General features: G+C 49.8%; 3 protein-coding genes and 1 long non-coding RNA gene across 4 annotated transcripts; 2 read left to right on the top strand and 2 right to left on the bottom strand.

Annotated features, from left to right (window-relative positions):
- The first annotated feature begins 565 nt into the window (after positions 1-565).
- On the top strand, positions 566-3,825 carry LOC118505746 (26S proteasome non-ATPase regulatory subunit 2-like). Its single transcript, XM_036041943.1, has 4 exons — positions 566-767; positions 902-3,224; positions 3,291-3,409; positions 3,476-3,825. Exons 1-4 carry the CDS (start codon positions 690-692, stop codon positions 3,656-3,658), a joined length of 2,703 nt encoding a protein of 900 aa, XP_035897836.1. The 5' UTR covers positions 566-689; the 3' UTR covers positions 3,659-3,825.
- LOC118505752 (DNA-binding protein SMUBP-2-like) lies at positions 3,715-4,485 on the bottom strand. The gene has a single exon (XM_036041969.1). It carries the CDS (start codon positions 4,391-4,393, stop codon positions 3,854-3,856), a length of 540 nt encoding a protein of 179 aa, XP_035897862.1. The 5' UTR covers positions 4,394-4,485; the 3' UTR covers positions 3,715-3,853.
- A 220-nt stretch (positions 4,486-4,705) lies between these two features.
- Positions 4,706-7,987, top strand: LOC118505745 (Golgi resident protein GCP60-like). Its single transcript, XM_036041942.1, has 7 exons — positions 4,706-4,835; positions 4,919-5,195; positions 5,318-5,364; positions 5,447-6,143; positions 6,214-6,335; positions 6,410-6,581; positions 6,750-7,987. The coding sequence occupies exons 2-7, from the start codon at positions 5,051-5,053 to the stop codon at positions 7,004-7,006; spliced, it is 1,440 nt and encodes a 479-aa protein (XP_035897835.1). The 5' UTR covers positions 4,706-4,835; positions 4,919-5,050; the 3' UTR covers positions 7,007-7,987.
- A 6,727-nt stretch (positions 7,988-14,714) lies between these two features.
- On the bottom strand, positions 14,715-15,642 carry LOC118505744. The gene is made up of 2 exons (XR_004905445.1): positions 15,376-15,642; positions 14,715-15,111 (listed from the first exon to the last, which is right to left on the bottom strand). It is a non-coding gene; the product is annotated as an uncharacterized LOC118505744 (long non-coding RNA).
- Positions 15,643-18,104: the final 2,462 nt, after the last annotated feature.

Here is an 18,104-nt window from a genome sequence, read left to right as displayed (position 1 = left end):
TGTTTTACTATCTATCATAATACGCGATAGAAAAAATGGGGATGGGGAAAAAACGATAGAAATAGCCTACCATTTGAGCGACAGTTCAACGATCATTTCCCACCGTGGTGAAGCAGTGCACGGTTGACGACGAAATCCTATGAAAATGAACATAATTTAACTGATTTCCACACGAATTTTAAGTGAAATTGGACTAAGAACCATGTTTGCAGTAGTTTGTGGCAGAATTTTAATATCTTTAGTAAGTTGTTGAATATTTAAAATCCGCGAAGTACGAGGGCTCATCGAGGCGAATTCAACGTTCGTTTCGCCTGTTCGATTGAATCGTTCATAGCATGGTATCGAATACTTATAACCGGCATTCACTACGAAAGCCACAATTATTGTGCAAATGTACATTTGTTTGGAACAGTTTGAGTTTCTCGTCGATTTTATCATAAAATCCTACAATTTCATTGGCTTTATTCTTCTATTTTATCACAATATTTCGTGCTTCACCCTCTGCAAAGTACAATCTTAATCTTCAGCCGTCCGCTCTAAACCAGACCGCTCGTGTCATCCTTTCGCTAACCTCAACTTTGACAGGTACGTGATTCAACAAAAATCATCCGCGGAACAAGAAAGCAACCGAACCGAACGGACCGTAATTCCTCATCGTATTTTGTGTGAACAACAAGAGATTTTGCAAAATGTCCACAGCGGAGAAAATCGAAGAGCCTGTCGTGAAAGCGAAGGGCAAGGAAAAGGAGGACGAAAAAACTGAGCTGGTAAGTAGCGTACGGCAAACATCCGGAACAAAACAACGCGACACCAAACACACACACCGACGATATCTGCCCCGTCATCCTAATGTGTCCGCTGCTGGTGCTAACTTTTGTTTGTGGTCCGAATGTTCCCCCAGTCTGACGAAGACAAGCAGCTTCAGGATGAGCTGAACATGCTGGTGGAGCGTCTGCAGGAAGCGGACACGGAGCTGTACCGTCCGTCGCTGGAAGCGATGGCAAACCTGATCCGTGCGTCCACCACCTCCATGACGTCCGTGCCGAAGCCGCTCAAGTTTATGCGTCCGCACTACGAAACAATGAAGGAGATTCACAAGAAAATGACGGCCAAGCTGAAGGACGTGAATACGCTAAAGCTTTGTGCGGAAATCATCTCCGTGCTGGCGATGACCATGGGCACCGGTAAGGAGTGTCTGGTGTACCGGTTGCTGAGCGACAATAGTACGGAAAATATCGGCGAATGGGGCCACGAGTACGTGCGCCATCTGTCCGGCGAGATTGCCGCGAACTGGCCGGAATCGACGGACCATCTGTTTAAGAACCGGTTGATCGAGCTGATCCACCAGATCATCCCGTACAACATGGCGCACAATGCGGAAGCGGAAGCGTGCGATCTGCTGATGGAAATCGAGCGGCTGGATTTGCTGGAGAACTATGTAGACGAAAGCGCCTACCCGCGGGTGTGCCTGTATCTGCAGAGCTGCGTACCGTACGTGGCCGAACCGGAGAACATCAGTCTGCTGAAGTGTGCGCTGAATCTGTCGCGCAAGTTTAACCAGCACACGCAGGCGATGCGTCTGGCGATGATGATCAACGATACGGAGCTGATCAAGGAAATCTTCATGTCGTGCGGGGACAGTGCGGTACAGAAGCAGCTCGCATTCATGCTTGGCAGGCAGCAAATCTTCCTCGAGTTGCCCGAGGGCAGCACGGACTACGACGATCTGGTGGAGATTATGTCCAACTCGCATCTGAATCACCATTTCCTCAATTTGGCCCGAGAGCTCGACATTATGGAGCCGAAAACGCCCGAGGATGTGTACAAGTCGCATCTGGACAATTCCCGTGCCCCGTTTGGTTCGCAGATCGATTCGGCTCGCCAGAATTTGGCCGCTAGCTTTGTGAACGGGTTCGTGAACGCCGGGTTCGGGCAGGACAAGCTGCTGATGGAGGATGGCAACAAGTGGCTGTACAAAAACAAGGAGCACGGTATGCTGAGTGCGACGGCCTCGCTGGGTCTGATCCTGCTGTGGGACGTGGATGGCGGTCTCACGCCGATCGATAAGTATCTGTACTCGAACGAGGATTACATCAAGTCGGGCGCATTGCTTGCCTGCGGTATCGTGAACTGTGGCGTAAGGAACGAGGTCGACCCGGCACTGGCCCTACTGTCGGACTATGTTCTGCATCAGAACACCACGATGCGCATCGGAGCGATCCTTGGGCTGGGTCTGGCGTACGCTGGTTCGAACCGATCGGTTGTGCTGGAGCTGATCGGCTCGGTGTTCAGTTCGGAGCGTCGTACCGGCTCGAACATGGAGGTGATGGGCATTGCGGCGCTGTCGCTGGGCATGATTGCGGTCGGATCGTGCAACAGTGAGGTCACGGAGGTGCTGCTGCAAATCATCATGGATCGCAGCGAGGCCGATCTGAAGGATACGTACGCTCGCTTCCTGCCCCTTGGGCTTGGGCTGGTGTACCTTGGCCGACAGGAGGCGGTCGAAGCGGTTACGGCTGCGCTGGAGATCGTGGCGGAACCGTTCCGTTCGATGGCAACCACCATGGTGGAAATCTGTGCCTATGCCGGCACCGGCAATGTGCTGAAAATTCAGCAACTGCTGCACCTCTGCTCGGAACACTACGAACCGACGGCATCGTCGAGCGAAGAGCCAGCGTCGAAGAAATCCGAATCGAAAGACTCGGCGAAGGAGAAGGAAGACAAGGAAAAAGATCTCTCCGGGTGTCAGGCGGTGGCCGTGCTTGGCATTGCACTGATCGCGATGGGTGAAGAGATCGGAGCGGAAATGGCGTTCCGTTCGTTTGGTAATCTGCTGCGCTACTGTGAACCGTGCATAAGGCGTGCGGTCCCGCTGGCCCTGGGGCTGATTTCGGTCTCCAACCCGAAGCTGAACATTCTGGATACGTTGAGCAAATTTTCGCACGACAGTGACGCCGAGGTGGCCCACAATGCTATCTTCGCGATGGGTCTGGTAGGTGCCGGTACAAACAACGCCCGTTTGGCGTCGATGTTGCGCCAGCTGGCCCAGTATCACGCAAAGGACCCGAACAATCTGTTCATGGTGCGCATCGCCCAAGGACTGACCCATCTGGGTAAGGGAACGTTCACCATTAGCCCATACCATAGCGATCGACAGCTGATGAGCCCGGTTGCAGTGGCTGGTTTGATGGCAGCGCTTGTCTCCTTCCTGGACGTTAAGAACAGTAAGTGTTTGCATTTGGAGAGGAGCGGAGAGCAAATAATCATGGCCTACCGTGTTTATTTCACAGTCATTCTCGGCAAATCGCACTATCTGCTGTACACCCTGACGACAGCCATGCAGCCACGCATGCTGATCACCTTCACCGAAGACTTGAGCTCTTGTCCCGTCCCGGTCCGCGTGGGAATGGTACGTACATTACAACAGGGAGTTTGACATGAACAGGACACTAAATTTTTCTGTTAATCTTTCCAGGCCGTCGATGTGGTCGGACAAGCGGGTAAACCGAAAACCATTACCGGTTTCCAGACGCACACCACACCCGTACTGCTGGCGATGGGCGAACGTGCCGAACTGGCCACCGAGGAGTACATCTCCCTCACACCGATCATGGAAGGGTTCTGCATTTTGCGAAAAAATCCCAACTACGTCCCATAAGCGGTCGGGTGTGTGTTCTCCACTGGATGAAAATCAGGCGTTCAGCAGGCAGGCAGTTACAAAAAGCGGCCACACCGTTGTGTCGATTTATTTGCTGGCTTTTGGCCTATCACGCTACACATAACATTTACTTCTATACTTAGGATCATAATAAATAAACGATTTTCGAAACGGTAGTTGGGGTTCCGGTTTTGGTTACGGGTTGTTCGGTCGTCTCCTTCCACCCCTACTGGATGATCCACCGCCCCGACCGCCTGTAGCGCCTGTGCTTCCGGTCGCTTTAGTACTACTTCCCCCGGACGATGGTTTTTGTTTCCGCTCCAGTGACATCTGTTTCAGCTTCTGCGTTAAGCGCACCTGTGCCTTCTGCTTTTCGTACTGTTCCGCTTTCGCTTTGCCGGTCATGGGATGCAGGAACAGTTCACGCTCCTTGCGCTTAACCGCTTCCCCACAGCCATGTATCTCCGGCAGGCTGTGTTTGAAGCAGAACCGATCCTTACAAAACGAGCAGTCCGTTCCGACGAGGTTGGTTTTCTGCTTGCATCCCTTAAAATCGCACGTCAGGTCTACGATCTTCACAGCTTCGAGCACCCGGTCGAGGTTCTTATCCACCACCTGGGTGTTGATCCGTTGCAGCAGTTCCGCCGCCTTGGTGACGACTTTCGGATCCGTGTTCAAAACGAGCGCTGTGTCTTCGTCGGTTGGCGTTTTGCTGGTCGAATTTCCCTGACTCATTTTGGGGGTGGAAAATCAGAGCAAGAAAGAGGGAATGTTGCTGCCGATGTGACCGCACACAGGATGTGTTTGTTGTGATTGGCGTGTTTTTGACGTTACGCAAATTGAAAATACGCTCAAGGTGCATTACCACACGTCGTATACAGAATTCAGAAACTGATTCATTGAACGGTTTAAATAAAATACTTTTTGTGCAATAATTTCCCATTTTTATAGTTATACAACGCAATTGGCAGTGGAGCAAATAATAATGAATCAGATGGCGATGAAACAACTCCACCTTCGCTGCGCTAGAAGTGCGAGTGTGTGTGTGTGGAAATGAGCCTTAATAATAACAACAGCCGCGTTCTATTTGAAGAAAATTTTGACAGAACGAACACAGTCACAAGCGAAAAACGAAGAAGAAAAAGAAGTAAGAACTTTTTCTCTACTGGGTGGACGTGTAAGTTTTCGTTTACTTCTCAGCCCAAAACGATATTCTGCTCCACCGAAAAGTAGTAAATCTGACGTTCTTTTTGATTCCAGCCGTATTTTCACACACTGCTTGGAAAAGCTTGCCGCTGGGTCGAAGGGAAACGGCGAACGGAGCACACAGTTCGGGTGGTGCTGGTCATCAAACATCATCATCAGCAGCGAACACACGAAAGAACAAAAACAATGATAGCGGCCGAAAATTTGGATCTTTCGCTTAAAGATCTTTCCCTGGACGCGGGATCGGCGGCCAGTGAGGAGAGCAATAAAATTCTCAAATGGAACCTGCCGCTGAAGGAGCTGTACAAGCTGGCGTGCAGCTTTTACAAAGGTATGTTTTCCGTCAGTTCGTCCGCCCGCCCATACGAAACATTCCGGCGCGTAGTACGCGCGCAGGATGACGAGAAAAGCGCAATACTGAAATAGCGATACATCGTTCATTCTCTGTTACAGAAAAATCTGGAAAAGCGATCCATCTAAGCTACGAGGACAATTTGAAGGTAATGCGAGCTGAGTCGGTAGGTGTCCAACCGTACGTGAAATTAAAATACTCCTCCCTCTTTCTGGGGTTTGTTTTTGTAGCTGGTGGCTTTTACACAGCAAGCAGCACACGGACCACTGGACCTGTCGGACGCTCCTCCGCTGGGAATGTTCGATGTCATCGGGAAGGATCGCAGAATAGCCTGGCAGCAGCTGGGCACAATAACGAAGCTTCAAGCGATGGAAGGTTTCATCGATCTGCTCGATCGTCTCTGTCCGCTGTTTAAACCGTACGTGGAGGCGATCAAGAAGGACAAGGAGGAGAAGGCTCGCCGTGCCGAACAGGAACAGATTCAGCGCACGGAAGCACTGGCCGCGGAAAAGGAACGCCAGGAGGAGCTGCAGCGGCTCGAAAATGAAAAGAACCGTGAAGAGCTCCACCGGCGACAGCTGCAGGACGCGCTGAATCAGCAAACGTACCACCAGTTTAAGGAGTACGCGGAAATCCAGTTTCCGGGCAACCCGGAACAGCAGGCGGTGCTCATTCGGCAGCTGCAGAACGAACACTACCACCAGTACATGCAGCAGCTGCAGGCCCAGGTCGCGACCAATCTGGCCCGGCTGAAAAGCATATCCGATGGGGAGGACGACGATAACAATCCTACCGCTGTGGTGTGCGAAAATGGACCCGCTGGTGGTGCTGGTGAGCCGGGCGTATTTACGACCTGCGCCAACACCGTGAAGGAAAATAGTCAATTCGAGTTTAAGGAACAGTGTGACAGTGACAATGATTCTGGAGGTATGCACATCATCCCGGTCATTCGTCCCCTTGCTAGGTAATGATATAGTACGGTGCTTATCGATTGCAGATTACGCAGTAATCAGTCCCGCAAACATGTGGACCAAGCCGGATATAAAGCTCTTCAAGCAGGAAGTGATGGCCGGCAAAGGCGATGGTGTGATACGCGTAAACCATGGCGATACAGTTACGGTAAGTTGACACGCTGGCACGGGCAAAGGGCGAGCCGATGTTAACGCTGTTCTTCCATCCGTTTTTGTTTCCAGGTAAAAGTTCCAACGCACGAAGGAGGGTCGTGCTTGTTCTGGGAGTTTGCAACGGACAGTTACGACATTGGGTTTGGCGTGTACTTCGAGTGGGGCAAACCACCGACGACCGAAGTATCGGTGCATATAAGCGAAAGTGACGAGGACGATGATACGATAGAGGAAGATGAAGGTTGGTAATGGGCTTTTTTAGGCTTTCCTGATATATTCCTGAAGGAAATGGATTATGAAACAGCCATTCTCAAACAACCAATAGAGCAAGAAGCGTAGAGAAATCTGTTGTCTGTTTACAAAATTATTCCACAATTTCTTATTACTATTTTCCCCCTCCCAATTTCAGAAGTGATCTGTGCGGAAGACCTGGAGTGTGGTACGGTACAGAACAGCCAAACGAGTGGTGCCGGGGGCAGCAGTGCGCTCGGTTCGCGCAATCCCATCTCGATCATCATACCGATCTACAGGCGCGAATGTCACCAGGAGGTGTACGCCGGTTCCCATACCTACCCGGGCGAAGGCACGTACTTGCTCAAGTTCGACAACTCGTACAGCTTGTGGCGCCCGAAGACGCTCTACTACAAGGTTTTCTACACGCGATAATCGGTCTCGCGCCCAGCACGGTAAACACGCTAAATGGGACGCCAGGTTTCGAAGGAAAAGGGGCAAATTCGCGCAAGGAAAACGTAGCACTATTTAAAGGAACTATTTTATTCGAATAACTTCTAATGAACGCAACACACCCCGGGGGGGGGGGGGGGGGGGGGGGGGGGGTTAGTGTCGCACACTCTCTTCCCAAACGCGCTGTATCGGGGAGCAAGGTGGCCATGAATGCGTCCGTGGTAACCATGTGTACCATGGTGTGGTTGCTAACACATGCAGACTACCCTACGTTGATCGTTGTAAAATGGTTGCTAGTGTTGGTTGCTCCCTTACCCCAGGTCCATACAGAACAAGTGTCCACGCGCATATGTGTTTAAAACAATAGTACGCCGTTTTAAATGACAGAACCGGTGGGCAATTGTTTTTACGCGCTGGAAAGCACACACAAACAACCAGCAAAAAGAAAAGAAAGAAGAAAACTTGTTCCCTAGATCCAATAGAGTATATTAGTTACAAAATGACCGTTGGTGGTTGATAGAGCGCATATCGGTGTGTGTGTGTGTGTGTTTCGAGAGGGTGGGTTTTTTTTTTGTTTTAAAAGTACATTCTCGAGTCTATTTAGCAAATCGTCGTCGATGTGATCGATATCAATGCGGGATGATTCATTCCAGGTGTGTAATCGAATTTGGATTTGCGTACATACATCCAATACCTATAAACGAATCGACACGGGCAAGGTGGCCAAGGGTGTGCATGGCATAGATAAATGAAAAGCTAGGAAGAAGAGAAAAAACAACGGCAAGCAGTTCCCAGTAAATCCAGCTCCCCTTATATGAACACAACCCCTAAACAACGACCCACAACCAAGCACCTATATACACGATAATGGATGTTGATTGTTCAGCGAATTATAAAAGCCCCGTGTACGGGAAAAAGTTTAAATAAAAACTGTTGTGGTACGTACACACACACACACACGTACATTTTGTTCGATGTAAGCGAAGGTGGTAGTTTGTCTTGCCGTTTTTTTGTCCGCCCGAATCCAGAGCAATAAATCAACATGGCGGCCTGATCATCGTCGTCGTAACGTAACATAATCTACGCGCACGGAAATGCATCGTTTGTATTATCTGTAGAATGTGCCATATCCGCCATTAGTGTGTGTGTGTGTGTGTGATTGGTTGTAATCCTGTGGCCGAATGTTTGAGAAAACCTTCGGAGCGTCGGGGCGAGGGCTCGCTTCGAATGCTGTGAAAACATACGAACCGAACGACCAATCATTATCGTTTGTCAGCTGAAAACGCGAACCTACGGACCGGAAAATGGAGTCGTGTGCCATATGTTGGGGGGGGGGGGGGGGGGGGGGGAGGGGGGTCAGCCAGGGGTTGACGAGAAAAATGGCCGATAACGGGGCACAAACAATTCCGCGGCCTTAAACAAACAAACGTGGCCGACCAGGGGGTGGACCACCAGGCTGGCTGGCTGGGTGGATGAAAATCTAGATTTCCAGATGTGAACACCCCGACCGACGAACAACGCAGCGGGAACAGCTCAGGGTCCCGGCTGGTCACACTACTCACGTGCGCGACAAACGATGGGAAAAATGACACTAATCAATGTCCAATCTGTCTACTGGCGGGTGTCTTATGGAAAATAGCAGCAAACGATAATGGCCATCAAAGTGTGCCCGGTTTTCCCTCCCCGGGGGTGCCGGGTGAGCGCTACCGGAAGGAGGTGATGATCAGCAGCGGTCCACAACACCACACTGAACGTAGCCGCGCGCACGACACACACGATGTGTCAAGGCTGTAACATTACGGCTGGCCCCGCGAATAAACGGCTCCGAGCGGTTGGAAAAAGTGTCCGCCCTTTGTATGGGGGGCGAGAGAGAGAGAGAGAGAGAGAGAGAGAGGAAGGGTGGGGAGGTCAGTAGAAAAAACAACTTCATTCATATGTATCGTCGTTACGTTCCTTGCTATCTTTTTCCACGATCAACACCAGCGTCCACCACATCCGATCATTGTTGGGGTTCGGTTGCGGAAAACCAATAGAGAATGGTAAACTGCGAGCGTGTCTTTTTGCTCGTTTACATCTCCACCACACAAAACAAAAAACAGGTAGAATTACTCCCCCAACGCCTTAGTTTATTATTCCCTGAGAAGAACAAAAAAATAGCAGCACGTGTCAACCAGCTAATAAATACATGGAGAGCAAGTTGCGACAGAGACAATCAATTTCTTGTTGATTTTCAGGGGTAAACACTGTGATAGTTCGTCCATCGACAATGGAACAAAAAGCCTTGAAATAGTCAGCAGTCCACAGCAGGTAGACAAATAAGTCAGTACCATGAATGATTGAGCTGGAGCGGTCAGAAGCGGGAGTCTGTTATCTTTTAATTAGCATCCCTGCCAACTGCAGCACTATTTTCGTTCCGCCATTAAGAGGGAAGCCCCCGACGCCCATCGATCGCTGTTATTCGGATTGCACCAGTTTACAATTTTGCTGTTTATCTCCGCCCGAACATCAAGCTTGGGGACGTTGGACGTTGGTCCGGTGGGTAAGGCACCTCCTCCAGCCAGGGGGAGGTTACGGCTGGGTTTGCTTATCAACGATGTGATGTTGACACGTCGAATTACCATACCATCATCGTACCCTGCACGGCAATTCGATCCAGTTCTGGGTGCCCATCCTCAGATACATCTTGCAGCTCTTACCTGCAGATCTAATATACGGGGGGAGGAGCAGGGGCTAGGTGTAGCAGATCATGCTCGGTGCGCCATGTTTGCACAACACAACACGTACCGTGCTGGAGATGCACCGAATGGAGCTGGAGGCTTCGAGCGAATATTACATACACATGAGCCAGTACCGATGATAACCTTGTGCATTCATTGGCGGTGTCCGAGATGAAGAAACGAGAGGCTCACGTTTTGTGGAGCGTACGATAATGATGTCTAAGGTATTGATCATACAGATTGGCGAAATATTGATCCTCGTACAGCGCACTCTAGCGAGAGAGCACCTTACCTAGAAGGTGCTACACTCTGTTTTACGCAAAAACGAAGGGTTTTTTGCTAATTCAATTATGTCTGTTTATGTAAACAACCCCCCTCATTAATCAGCAATCGTACTAGACCCAACAAACGACCAGTTCTTGGAGAAAAGTCATTACACATGCAAGACACCATCATGGAAACAAGCCGATCGGAGGTTCATTGGACAGCGCATATAGCAAGCCATGGGAAAAAAGAGCCTACCCGACGCTTCTGCTAATGTGTCGGACGATTAATTAGAACGACACGACCGCGCGCGCGCGTCGTCGATGGGGGCGACGAGAATTTCCTTTGTCGATAAAAACGTCTGTGAGTCACCGGGAACCGGCCTGCAATCCGATGAGGTGGAATGTTTCGTCGAGAAGTTGTGTGGTAGGCATTTATGCAACAGACGACATTTACGTTGCGACGATCATCGCTGACTAGGCTGCTGTATGGGCTGGGATCGACAAACGACGGAAGAAGCACATTGGCACATTCTTCCTCGGTCAGGGCGGATTGTTGAAAAAAAAAACGGCAACAAGCTAGAATGTTGTGTAATTGCGCTGTCATTTAGACATTTGAAGTTCCTGCTCAGCGCCTACTACAACCACCAAGCATATACATGTACATCACCTTCACGGAAACACACTGCAGGGGAAATTTAAATGTCCGTAGTTGTTTAATGCTGAGATGATAAGCGACACGGGCAGGGTTGATAAAACTGGCAATACCGAAAGCCGCCCGGCTCGGTTGCACCGGAGCTATTTACGGTTGAGACCTTACGGGAGATACAGCTTATCAAACGAAGTACAAAAAAAAGGTACCTCTCAAGACACTGATCAGAGCAAAAGGTATGATGCAAGTTTGACGCCCGCCAGGGTGTTCGGACAGTAGCAAGAAGATTGCGAAAACACGACACAGAAACACGGCGAAGGGAAGATTAATATTGCCCTCCTCCATTCCGCTCGCTGTTCCGTTGTGTGTTTTCGGTAACTCACCCTTCCAGATAACGCAGAGGGTAGGACAATATTGAAATGAGCCTACGCTACTACGCGCCCCGTGAAGAGCCGGGTACCCGCGAGCCACACACGTCAGGCCACGATGGTGCGGTTGATGAGGCACTTGCATAATAATGTTTGATAAAAACGAAACAGAACGCCACGGAGCTTAGCGGGAGATGACAGGCAAGTCATCCACATCAGCTTCTCTCGGGCCAGCGGAAGATGGTATTGCCACGGGATGGGAGCTGCGGGACCTTCCGACAGTGTCTCACTTTCGTGCACGAGTGATAAGCAGAAAAAGGGAAAACTGGTCCATTCTGCTGCACACCTCGCGGGAGTAACGAGATAACGAGCCAGTGTCCAGAAGCCATAGAGCGTTACCGGCCCGGGGGTACGGTATGTAAATGAATTTTATCCATTTTTCTCCCACCCTGTTTTTCCGTTGCGGAGAGATCTGTATGTGCTCCAGATTGGGCACAGGCCGGTCGTAAATTGGTGATCCAGTTCGACGCGCGGCAAAACTAGTTATCCTTTGGCGAGCTTCGTCCAATTCCTGGAGGTCTCCAAATTAATGTTGCGGTGTATAGGTCGCGCCCAGGGGTGGGGGTGGATGGCTGTGGAGGATGCTCTACCCCACACGGCGTTCAATTGTTGCCCTTCGGCGGGTCCGCTGCCGGTTTGCCCTTTCGTTTCGGCCCTACCGACGTGGTGCGGTAGTCATCGTCACACATAGCGTCATCATAACTTCTTGGTTTTGATTATTTATTATTCTAGTTAAAGGTCACGCTTGCTGGGTGCGTTGCAGCTGGCGGGTTTTTTTTTTGTGGTGCTGCTTCTGGCGTGACACAGCGTGAAACAACAAGTGCAGAGTATGTGCACACACATCCTGTTCCAATGCAATTTTGTCGGACGAGACACCACGAGACAGTGGCTCTGAATCTGTTTTGTCGGTGGAGGGCTTTTACTTCCGATGGAGACTGTGCGGACTTTTTGAGGATAGCAAGGATGGTCTGTTGGCGACGCTTAGGAGCTCTGTCTTAGTCAGCCATTTTAGAATTTCTGAACCTGGACCACTTAAATCCCCGTCTTGAATCAAGATGGTCGATAGTTCTTGTTTAGCATTTCTTCACAAACTATTCACAATGTCTCAGGCCTTACGAAACCTGTTAAAAATCTTAATTCTTCTTAAAAAAGGGCAAATTGAAAATTGCCATCATTATCGCCATTGGAAGCCTAGGAAGAATAGCAAATAATGTCCCATATTGGTGGGAGCTCTTTAAGCATTCTAAGGGAAGTGCTTTTAAAGGAGCCCAAATATGGGGAATTATGTATAAAAGAGTAGCTAGTAAATTGGACTCTTCTATCATGCATTAAACCGGTCCAGCATTCTTGAGCAACTCACGTCATGATAATGACACCAGACAAACTCTCAGTCAGCAGGGACTCTCTTACCGCGACACTGGTAATAGTCTACCTCGCCTACTATGACTTATATTTTATTGCTAGACGAAACGTCAACGTTATCCTGTCGAAAGCATTCGCTAGTTGAGAAACACTGGCAAGCTTGACTCGCGCAAAAGCTCGCGGATTGAGCGATGACGCGTTCGATTGTTCGTTCGGCCGTGTAAAGGAGTGCGAGCAAAACGTACGAGCTGTGTAACATGCAAGTAACTTCCCCCGTATGCACTTCTCGAGCCACAGAGTCACACTTACACACGATCGGTCGCAGTGCGCCTTGTGCTGCACACTACCATCCGCACACGCACACGCAACGAAGGGTTGGCGAGGAAGGAAGGAGGGTGGGTGGGACAGGGCGAGAATCCATTCCACAAAATGATCAGCGAAACCGGGGTCAACGAATAATAGGTGTATTTAGGTCAACGGAACATTAATGAACGAGCGCACGCTGTCTGTGTTGATCGACGCGCGATCGACGCACGAGCGATCGAGAGAGAGAGTGTGTGTGTGTGTTAGTATAGATGGTTTAATGCGGAGTGCGAATCATAATCAAAATTGCACACGATCGTACATAGTGCGCTAGTACATGCACCTAGCACACAGATACAAACAGCATGTTCTCGAGAGGTTTACGCACGCACGTGCTTTCGTCATCCAGTAACACCGAGATGGAAAACTTAATAGTAAGTAACAACAAAATAATAAATGCAGTGTCACTTCACTCCATCAGCAAGATAAGACAAATCATGCAAATGCTCTTGAGATAAAGCACCGACACTGCGTGAACCAACCCAAAACACCGTCCTATGTCCTGTTCTGTTCGGTGTCCAAGGTGTCCGATGTAAAATTACACCATCGTTCGTAACTCTGACCGCCCGGGACCAGTTTGTGCCGCAAACACCGAGATTGAATCTGTACCGAGAAGAAACAAAAAAAAAACAACAACACACCCCAATCCATTTATCATTCTCGTGTGCAGCCGCTCGACGATCGACCCATGCGCGTGTGTCAGAATCAGAAGTCCGAAGGGTCAAGCCCTAGGACGACCTGCCCTCTAGACACCGGCGAGCGTCCGGTGAGTTGGCGGTCAACTGGCCCGATCCGCTCCTGGACGACGGCTGTGCCTATCAATTAAGTGTCTCCGCGATCGAGCATCATCACGATCACTGGGCCCCTGCCAAATGCTTGCGGCGATTACTGTCACCAGTGTGCGGGCAGAAAATCGATCATTCGTTACCATGGTTACTGGCTACTAGACAACCACAATGTATCGATTTAAGGCAGACCATCATCGGTTCGGCCGCATGGATCTAATTGTACCGCCATAAATCTTTCCAGGGGATTCGGAAGCACCTTTTCCCTCCGGACTCCGGACTAAACGCTTGTTAATCGTTTCCGTCGTTTCGTCGGGCTTGCAAGAACAAATTACACACACACACCCGCGCGTACCCGTGGTCGCTTCTTCGTGTTATTTCGCACAATGCGACACACGTTTTTCACACCAATCTGACAAATGGCGCTCGCTAATGAACTTCCATTAGATTAGAGGCTGGCACCGGGCTTTTCGGATGCTCCCAGTGCGTGACGTCGGTTCGCTTGGCCAACCTTTCCCCGGGGGGGGGTACCAATCAACGTCGATCTGGCACATGCGCATTACTATTGTTACCGGTTGATGTGTGTTTGCTGTGGGTGTAGAGTGGCCGATTCGCCCATTCGGTGAAGAAAACATGTCGTGTCGGGCGTTCTGAACGCGGGTGACTTCAACGATGGTAGCGGACAGAAGCCCAGGATCAGAGATTTGCTCGCGATTTGGGGAATCGTTTTGACAAATTTGTTTTTGAAGGTATCCGAGATCGAAGGATCGACTGTGGAGCGTTCGGGTGCGGGAGTGTTGTTGTTTGTTTCGGTAAGCTTGTTGTTGTTGATTTATGTTCCGTGACTCATTGCATCGAGCAGGAATTATAAATCGCGTTGGAAAATCCCACCCCAGACAACCGTTCAATGCGTTCTGGTTTTTTATTTAAAGAGAACGCTTCCATGCTCAAACGCTCCTTCAAGATAATTAAAAACGGTGGTAAATAGCAGCTAGGGCTCGTTGTGCTCCTGTCGAACCCTACAATTACCGTCATCGATTTTAGAGCTTCGTCCTTGATCTTCATTTGCTCTTCAAACCGAGCAATGGCGGACCTGATCCTGTTCTTAATTTTTTTAAGACGCTATTCCGTTGCCTGGTAGAACACGCACCGTACTCCATTGCTCCAGTTATATTTTATTTCTGATGACCGACCCAAGGTCACGACCTTCACGCGTTCGGGGGAAGGTATCGCAAACGGCTTGCCAACCTGCCAAGTGCGAGAGCCACCAACCGTCAGTTCCTTTCGTTCGCTCCGTTACACTTGAACTTGAAAGCCTATATACGCTGCGGCGTACGTTCTCCGGCGAACGATCGAGCTCCGCCACGACACGACCATACCATACCGGTGAACTCGTTAGATTCGCCTTAGACCATCTCCGGGTCCGCGGAAGGCTTCAGGCCAGTCAGGGGGAGCAGCTGCACAGAGCACTCCGCAGACCTTGCAGTCGGTGACAGCAAGCGAGGGGGGGGGGGAGGCTGCAAAGATCAAGTCAAGATCACGATCGATGTCAAAACACACACACCGGGGCCCCAAACGGTGAGGACTTTGCTGACTTGAGATTGGTGTGTGCGTGCGTTAGTACTTTTTTTGATTTATTCTCCAACCCTTTCGTGGTCTCGCTCGGTCTCTTGTCTTTCCGTTTTTCGATTACCCAGGTGCTACCCTCGGGTACTACACTAATTTATCGTTCACCTCCGACTCTACTCTAGCTCCTAGCGCAGTTATGAGATTTTTCGTACCTTCCCGCTCCCCTGATCTGCTTCCCAAATGCGCGTCACCACTGCTCTCTGCTGGTGTGCTGCTGGGTCGTGTTTGACACATTGACACATATTTTTAGAGCGCTGCCCAAGCGAAAGGGAGGTTTATCCGGTCTCGTTCTTGGTGACCGCAGCGGTCTGATTCTTATCAGACGGCAGTTTTGATTTCAGCGGACCATTTGACGTTTGGTGGCTCGATACGGTGGCGTCAGGTTGGTAGTGCACACTAATCGAAGCAGGCTAACTACACTTTACCGTACACTATTTTGAGCGTGTGTGAGAGAGAGCGGAGGTTCCACTGTGAGAGTGAGAGCACTGCAAAACTGCGCTGCGTGATCATCATTCTGATGATGTTGCCAATATGTTCAAGATCTATGCTCTTCTCGTGTCTGCCGGCACCTTCGTCAGGTTCTCCGCGCCCCCGGCCCTCCCCCCCGCGAGGTGTGTTCGGCTGGTAAATCCCAACCGGTGAATGTAAACTTGTTTCTGCATCATGCTCAAGGTGGAATTGGATATAACAACAAAAAAAATCACTGCACAAGCACGATTACCCGGTCACATTGGGTTAGTGTGTTTGTGGGACTTTTGGTTTCGGCGACACGGCGTTTTTACGGACGTCCGCCTGCGATCCTCCTCGCACCTCGCCACCGCTCGCTATCCAAGGAATAGTGGACGATTGATCTTGGCAGACTAGAGGGCGACTTTAAGCTCCTGCCCGCTTGGGTAGCGATCAGTGCCGATGATCATTTTTAGAGTCTTATTGCTGTCCGTAGGATGCGGATTTTTATTACAGCACTGCTTTTATTATGTCTTGCAAAGTGGAACGGTATGGCTATTCGCATATATTGTTCGCCTGTATTCCCGCGCAGCAAGGATACAACGGTCCGGTGGTGCGCAAACATCATTACGCAATACGCACGCTTTGTTGCCGCATGATCGATCCTTACCCGATTATTGTCCAACTGATTCGGGGGGGGGGGGGGGGGAAGTTTTGTTAAATTTATAAAGCCAGCCATCGGTGTGCTTATTTAATGAATATTTATTGTGTACAAGGATGGCTAATTTTTCGCCACACTATCGAGACCCTCCGCCCGTTTATCATACTTTCTCTGTGGCTTTATTTGGCGCTCGGGAGTGTTTCCCTGCAGCCAGCTGTGAGGTTGCGCATATCAAGTGGACCGAGGGAGGAGTTGAGTCTTTTCAGTAGGATTTCAATGTTGTTGCATTTCGTTCTCGATGTCTTAACGCACGCTGCTCCCTCCCGCAGTCGCGCGGCTGTTGATAAATCCCTGGCACACCGATAATGATCACTGTCACATGAAGTACCCTTCAGCGTCATCGATTACGGGCACCGTTTGGTGGAGGTGGACGGGCGTTTGGGGAGCCCGCGCGAACCCCCTTCTGCAGAGTCATTCGCAAACTGATTTCAACTGTGTTGCTCTCTTTTTTTTTTTGGCGTGAGTCGACTGCTGTTGTTTTATTGTACTCTGGTTCCTCCCGCGCCTGTGATCCACCCTCTTCCAGCACTTCTACATGCAAACACACACACACACACACACACGCACACAAAATATCATGGCCATCGGTTGACATACGCCACTCCGGGGGCAGCTTATCGCGAGCGTGTGTGTCATGCATGTTGAATGAAGCGCTTTTGCCTGCTGTTGCTCCCTTTGATCACTTAAATTTCATCGTTTCATATTTCATGCATGCTTTTGTTTATGCGTGTGTGTGTGCGTGCGAGTGTTTGAATTTCTCATTTTTTGTTTTGTTTTAAAAGTTTCGAATGTTCAATACCGCTCTGCATGCGATCGTGATGGTGATGAATAGGCGCGTTTGTTGTTTAAGCCCCCCAACCCGCTCGGGGGTCGGATTAATATTGGTGAAGTAGAGTCGTCTATGCCGCACGACATTATGATTATGATGCACGGTTTTTCTCTAAGGGGGTTTTCGTTTTTGGTAGGTCGAACCGAACCGGTACTCATCACCACCGTACGCCATATTTTGATCGGCAAACGATCGATTATAATGTATTGCCGTGTATTGAATTATTTTGCAGGGCGTTTGTGTGAGTGGTTATGAGCGGCTTCTAACAAACACATAACCCCCCATTTTCGCAACCTCGCGTAACATTCTACCCCCCCCCCCCCCACACCATCTTTTCACCGTGGCGTACCGGAACAACGTCGAGCTCGGACCGGACATTGACAATTTACGGCCGATAATTACTTTTCAACCCCATGCCATGCCCCAGGGGGGTTGGGGGTGGATTAGTGCTTCCCAAGAAATATGACCGGATTGTGCTGATGCTACTGCCCCCCCCCGTCCCGCTTCTCGATTAGCTTCTTGACAGCTCGTTGAAGTTCCACCAAATACAAAGTTCCAACCGGTGAGGGGAAAACCGTAGTCGACAGTCTCCAGGATGAACAAGCCTGATAATGATAGTGGGAATGCAAAAGCAATAAAAAACCAAAACCGAACAAACTAACGAGCTCTGGAGTTGTTTTTGCGGGATTTTTTTAAGCCGTTTTCCAATAATGTATAAGTCCACTAAATTGCCATCCCGATGAAGCAGGCACGTACCAGCCTGTGATGAAGCTGCACACACCAGCGAATATATTAGATTTTTTAAAGGTTCAAATTTTCAAGGCGATAGTCGACCGACTCTCTCTCTCTCTCTCCTTCCCTCTATTCTAGACACTTGTCAAGCG

Source organism: Anopheles stephensi, chromosome 2 (assembly GCF_013141755.1).
Source record: "Anopheles stephensi strain Indian chromosome 2, UCI_ANSTEP_V1.0, whole genome shotgun sequence".
NCBI lineage: Eukaryota > Metazoa > Arthropoda > Insecta > Diptera > Culicidae > Anopheles > Anopheles stephensi.
The sequence above is the reverse complement of the archived record's forward strand: the minus strand, read 5'-3'. Positions and strand labels throughout refer to the sequence as shown.